General features: G+C 42.8%; 1 protein-coding gene across 1 annotated transcript in view; it reads right to left on the minus strand.

The window, feature by feature from the left end:
* cacna1c (calcium channel, voltage-dependent, L type, alpha 1C subunit) overlaps positions 1 to 6,481 on the minus strand; it is a 205,541-nt gene extending 199,060 nt beyond the window's left edge. Inside the window, exon 1 of the mRNA XM_078281956.1 lies at positions 6,424 to 6,481. Within this exon, the coding sequence (XP_078138082.1) occupies positions 6,424 to 6,481 (58 nt within the window). The remainder of the gene's footprint in view (positions 1 to 6,423) is intronic.
* Positions 6,482 to 6,698: the final 217 nt, after the last annotated feature.

Genomic DNA, 6,698 nt, shown 5'->3' on the forward strand with positions numbered 1-6,698 from the left:
TTAAACTGTATTTATCCAGGGAAAGTTTGCTGTGCATGCATGCTCTTTTTTAGCAAGCGAGCTTGTGATTGGAGGGCTGTGGGCTCAAATCCCTGGACTGACTGAATAAAACACTGGGTGAATGAGTAAATTGAAAGTGACTAACAGCAACACTCTCCCCTCCTGCAACAACTGCTGCTGACTTGACCTTGAGCAAGTCACCTAAACCCCAACTCCTCCGGTGAAGCTGCTCAGTGGCCAGCAGCAGAAGGCTGTGGTTGGATGAATTTTGAGGTAGGGTGTTGCTGAAAAAGAGCGAGTGTTCATAGCAAACCCTCTCCGGATGAATGAAGGTTAAAACACACACATGGAACAAGTTTTCCCACTTACTTAAGCTTCTTTGCCTCAGGACTGAATTATTAAAGGCTGGTAATATTCCTTCTAAAGCATGGCAAGGGACAATCACCAAACAGACTCTCTACCCTCTCTCTCTCTCTCTCTCTCTCTCTCTCTCTCTCACACACACACACACACACACACACACACAGGTACAGAGCCACAAACAAACGGAAAAAAAAACGGATAGATATATGCATGCGCGCACACACACACACACACACACACATATCTCCCTTGTGTGTGTGAAAACAAAGGCAAGTTCATTTAGCTGGCTTTTGTTTGGTGAGTGAGGGTGGGGTATGGGGGATATTGTTTGATCAAAATGGGTCATGTTTGACTGCAACGCACTAACAAGATGGGTTCTTTGTTGTTGGATATAACCAAGTCTGCCTGTGTTTGTGTTTGCACTGCCCAAAATGCCCATCTCAAAAAAAGTAAAAAAAGTTATTGAATCTAGCATTTATTCTTAAGATCTATTCCTCAAATACTCATGACAATGTCTTAAAGTAAAGATGACCACTCAAGATAATGCCACTCAAATTAAAAAATACATAAATCTTGAAACAATTTGATTTGCATTGGAATCAAGTGAAATTATCTTACCCAGGGGAGGGAAATTTGGTATGCGGGCAGGTATAAAAAAAAACCAAAACAAAACCTTGGTTTAAAAATACCACATCATATACCATGTAAACAAACACTAAGGTTAGTTAAAAAGACCAGACAGGGAGGCAATTAGTTGATAGAGCACTGTATCAACTAATTGCCTCCCTGTCTGGTCTTTTTTCACTGTAAAATACACAGCTCTTCCACAGTCCAATACATAATTTTCATTTTGGAATGAATCCTTTCCAATGCTTTCTATACAGATGTTGTTAGACTACAGCACTTGACAAAAGCTATCCAGTGTTCAATTCCTATCCATCACACCTCAGCAGAAACAATCTCAACCTTGATATTGAGTAACAGAGCGACTGCATCAACTAACGGTAGATTGGTGCTTAATTGCCCAGATTTCCATCTATGTCAACCACACTGATAGATGACTTGGCTGGCCTGGCTGTTTGCCTGTGAATTAAAACACTTCAGAAAGAAATATGTAATTAAGTTTTGTCTTTATATTTATTTGGAGAAGCCAACTACTCTACTGTCTGATCTTGGTTGCAATTGGTCAGTTTTCACAAAAACTTTCTAAAACAAATTTCTCCTATGAACAACGTACCAAATTTGACAAATAATCTCTCCGATCAACTGCTTGACAAGAAGATTGGTAGCAGTTTCAACTCTTTTGAGATGATGCAAAGCTCATTCCATCCACTAAACACACACAGCATGCTAAAGCTTTAGCATGCATTGTAGCAAACTCAATAAATACTGGAACAGCTACCATTTGAAGACACCTTTTACTCATAGTGTTCTTAAACAAATTGTCAAACAAACTTAACTGACATAAACTATGTCTTCCCTAAGGCCTACCTTAGCTCCAGCTAGTGTAGAGTATTAGACCAAGTCAAGATTTAAGAGTATAGATCAAGTCAAGCCATTACACAAAAACAGATCTCCATCAAGATGTTTTGAGCTTGTGTCCCTCACCAAACAGACATTGTTGTTGTTACAAAAAATACACACAAATAAATACAATTTCGTCATTTTCTTTCTTGATGTGAAAGTTTACATGAAACTATTACCATGTAAACTTTCAGGTCAAGAGAGAACAACACCATCAACCATCAATTGGCCTTTGAAATCTGTCAAAAACCCATCGCACATATAATTTCTAAAATATACAGGTGTCAGTGAGAACATAACCACTCTTTCCTTCAGTCCTGAGAACATTTCTTTTTGCAGATACATGGTTTCTCCCTGACAGCAGCTCTATGCTGGTTGCTACATGTCTAGGCAGTGCACCCTGTCATTGCAACATGTCTTTTAAGGCGACTTCAATGAAATATTCTACATATCAAGTCGAGCCATTAGTGTGAGGTGATTTGGCGGGTGGCCAGCACCCCAGGGTAACCATCGGAAACCAATTAATATCCCTAACGAAGGTATCATGCCTCTGGCACAGTGCCCACAGGGAAAATCACCTTGCTGATTGCACCACTGAAAACTGCTGCCGTAATGTGAGGACTGTGCGTGTATGTGTGTGTGTGTGTATGTATTTCAAACAACTACCATCTCAAATATGCAATGACATGACTCTGTAACAGTGTGCATTTACTTCAGAGCGACCTCCATTAAACACAGATAACGGCAGGTCTGCATGTGCCTGCATGTCTGTCTGTGTTTCTGTGTATGTGTGTGCGTGTGTGTTTCAAAGCCACTCAGACAGAAGTAATATGGACTAATTGAGCTTACAGTTATTGATGACGATCATCTGTAACATCAACTCTGTTTAAATTACAGACCTGCAGTAAGGATGGGAATTGATTGATAACTGGGACAAAAATCAATAGCCATAACAAAGTCGGCGGCAGGGATCAGAAAGTGGTCTCTGAATGCTGCCTGTGTACCATGCTCTAGGAACAATTTAGGCTATCTTCTCAAATTTTTCAAGCATTTAAATCACTCAATCACCACATTACACACAGCATATAACCTGTGAGACAGACGGGTTGGAGTACAGGGGCAGGGGGGGACAGGTAGGGGTTCAGCGTCTCGCTCAAAAACACTTCAGCAACAACTGGCACATTGCCTGTTGCAGAAACTGAACCTGTGACATTTCAGTTACTGGATGGTCTCTAACCACCAGGCCATCCTGCCACCCTGTAGCTGTGCAAGAGCGAATTTTTGTTGTGATACTCTACTGGTCCCCGAAAGAGGAATTTGTCTTTTCTCTTGCCCCTCTCCACAGGGAGGTCAGAGGTCAGGGTCAGGCTACAGAGCAGCACCACTGGAGCTGGCAGGGATTCAGTGTGTTGCTCAAGGAAACTTCAGCAATGCAAATGTTTGTTGTCAGGGGGGAATGAACCCAGACCTTCTGGTCAAAGGATGGTCTCCCTAATAATTAAGTCACCCTGCCGCCCCAAAGAACATTTGCAATTTTGCAGTATGTCTACTTCTTTCACTGGACATATGTCTGATGTTTACCCATTTATCTGCTTCATGGACAACAAAATATATATGATGTTGGCATTATAATACACCCACTTCCCCAATGACCACTACATCACTGTCTTTAACAACAAAAAGAAAGTGTATTTATCCCCTGTTGTCTGGCTTTGATACTTGCATACCCTGCTATTGGATGCTTTGTTATTTTGGTGATCTATGAGTTTATGCTTATTCTACAGTTGCACTCATAATTCTTTCTGGTAAGAGTGTGACTGTCAGATAAATACCTAAAATGGTAAATGGAAAAGCGGAATAGAACTGGTAATATCTCAGTCTGATGCCTGTAACTCTTCAACAGCTGTCATGTAAATGTCAATAGGCCAGTGAAGAGTGAACTGTCCATGGTGCTGAAGCCACCACCTACGCACACCTCAGATGGAGATAATGTCAAACACTTTGCTAGAAATCTGCAGTAACTTGAACATTGAGAATCATAAGAAACAAGTTAAAAAGGTTGTCAGTCAAGTCACCAGTTTATATTTTAACACCTCAGATGGACAAATGGGACAAATGTGCTGACTAGCATAGTGTAACTTGGTTGACTGATATTGTGTGATGTATAGCCCCTTGGTGTAAATTCACTCCTAAGCTGAAATACTTTCTGCCACGCCATTTGAATTGGATTCTTTTCAGGTGACTTTCCTAGTCATGTGATGCTGGTAAGTGGAGGGTTTGTGGTTTGAGCCACACTGAGGGACAGTGCTAAATGCCAACTGCCTACCAGTGGCCAGTGATACTGTCACCCTGGCAGTGATAGTGCCATGCTCAACCCACTGAGCAATGCAGGACCATCATAGTAGAAAAAAGATGCATTCATCTTAAAAAGGTTTTTGAAATTTGCTATCCCTGAGGATCTTTCTTTCCTCATTTCTGCAAAAAAATGTAGCCATTAAGACCTGCATGTATCTTCTTGGCTTATCAAGAAAGTGCAGACATTTTGACAATGGTGTCAAGCCCTTTCCCTGATCTGACTGAGAGACAGACAGGCAGACAGACAGCCTATCTATGATGATGATGATGATGATGATGATGATGATGCTTTTCTTTGGACAACTTGGACAAACAAGGCACTTTATGATAATAATAACAGATTAAGATTACATTATTGGCCATGGTATCATGGTAAATCGAGGTAACAAATTTGTCTAATTGCAGATTGCACACAAACACCTGCCTTTCAGATGATGATGACCTGCTAAAGTGATAGGTTACCAATGACCAGGCTATGTTAGCCTTTTCTGATGAATGTGATGATGAAGATGACAGCCTAAAAGGTGGTTTCTGTTTACTTATTTCAGATGACAGCAGCTTCTACAGGTAACATTCATCATAACCAGCCTATGATCAGTTGTTCCTGGGAACAAACTACTGCTGATTGTGCCTCGCTGCGACACAGATGCACACAGGCAGGCACGCACGCACGCGCGCCCACACACACACACATACACACACACACACACACACACACACACACACACACACACACACACGGCCACCCCTCTCTCCAGCCCCTGTTGCTATGGAACCTGTCGCCAAGGCGGAGGTATGTGGTTGTGATGGTGGTGGTGGACGACGATGATGATGATGATGGTGATGATGATGATTATGAAGATGATGATAGTGATCGGAAAATTACCCCTTGCAGAATTACAGGGTCCGGCTGTCATGTAAAGATCATAAACTAATGCATTGCTGGGCTTTGCTTTCTGCAACGTGGGTGGAAGGAGCGACGCGTAATACTGCGCAATGCAAACGGACCCTTTCCTCACCATGAAACAGACCACAGCCCGGGATTTCGATACACTTTCACATTCAGCCTAGCGCTTTTACTTCTCTTAAAAGTCTTTAAGTTGAACTTTGGCCGTGTCTGCTACAAAACAACCTGCTGTCCGCTCCCATCCCAAAAATAGCACATCATCAACCCAATTCTTCAGGAGACAAATAAGTCCTGTAGGCCCTCCTACTGCCACCTGTCATCTCAATGCGATTTCTCTCTCTCGGTGCTATTAAGGAGGCCCGCGGCCATGAAAACTTAAATTAAAACGTGACAAATACGAGTATTGATTAGGAAGGAAGGGAGGATCGATAGTGATCGAGTGTGTGTGGACGCGCATCGGTGGGCGCCGCTCGTTTTGCGCTCCTTAACGACCTCTGTGTGCTCATTTCTGATATAGCCTACAAAATACATCCAATTTCATTTACTCCCCGGTGGACAACAGTTAAGCCTGCTATTTGACAAGTTTGTTGTCGAAACGCTATGGCCGGGGGAGAGAGGGGGGATTTGAGGGAGAATCAGGAGATATCTGGCAACCCGTTTGTAATAACACAATTTCTACACACACCCCTCCTTGTAAATTGCGAATTTATGCGGAAAATGTGTCGGGAAATAATAATTTCACTCGCCTGTTGGCTAAATATGATCACGGCCCACCGATTATGGCACAATTTTCCAAAAGGACAGCCTACTAAACCACTAAGTGTGGACTAAGCCAAGTAAGAAAAGGCCTGATCCATCTATCCACGGCTCTACCTGCAGCCTTGTTGCGTGATTATGGCCCAACTTCATTCGCTGCACAAACTGCATAAGGAGGGGAACATATAAAATGCACATAGAGGGGAATAAACAAACTGCACGGAGGGAACGAGAGAAAGTGGTGGAGTGGTGGAAAACGAGAACTGCATCTGTCCATCTGTTGAAAACGAGGAGAGAGAGAGAGAGAGAGAGAGAGAGGTAACACCCCGTTGCTTTTTTCTCTCCCCCCTCCTCCCCCTCCTCTCCCCTCCATCCCATCCCCATTTCGAGATCATCATACCTCCCCCCCCCCCCCCCCTCCCTCCTCTCACTCTCTCTCGCTCCCTCCACCTCCTTCCCTCTCTCTCATGCACAGTTACAAGATGTTTCCCAGTTATAAATAAAAAGACACCACATACCTTGATGGTTCTCAAGGGTGTCCTCCGGGATGTACATGTTTTTGCTTTCATTTACCATAAATGTAGTCCGGCGTTATCCCTATAGGTGAATGGAAGAGAGAGGGAGGAAAACGCTGGAGAGGAGGAGGGAAAACAATAATAAGAGGAAAAAAGCCCCGAAAATAAAGAAATTAAAAAAGGAAAAAGGGGGAAAAAAGAATAAAGAACTGTCTGACACGGGCAGCTTTGGATATTCCGTTTTTTTTATTTATGGGGAGGGTTTCTTCGCATGGAGT

Source organism: Centroberyx gerrardi, chromosome 24, assembly GCF_048128805.1.
Source record: "Centroberyx gerrardi isolate f3 chromosome 24, fCenGer3.hap1.cur.20231027, whole genome shotgun sequence".
Lineage (NCBI taxonomy): Eukaryota > Metazoa > Chordata > Actinopteri > Beryciformes > Berycidae > Centroberyx > Centroberyx gerrardi.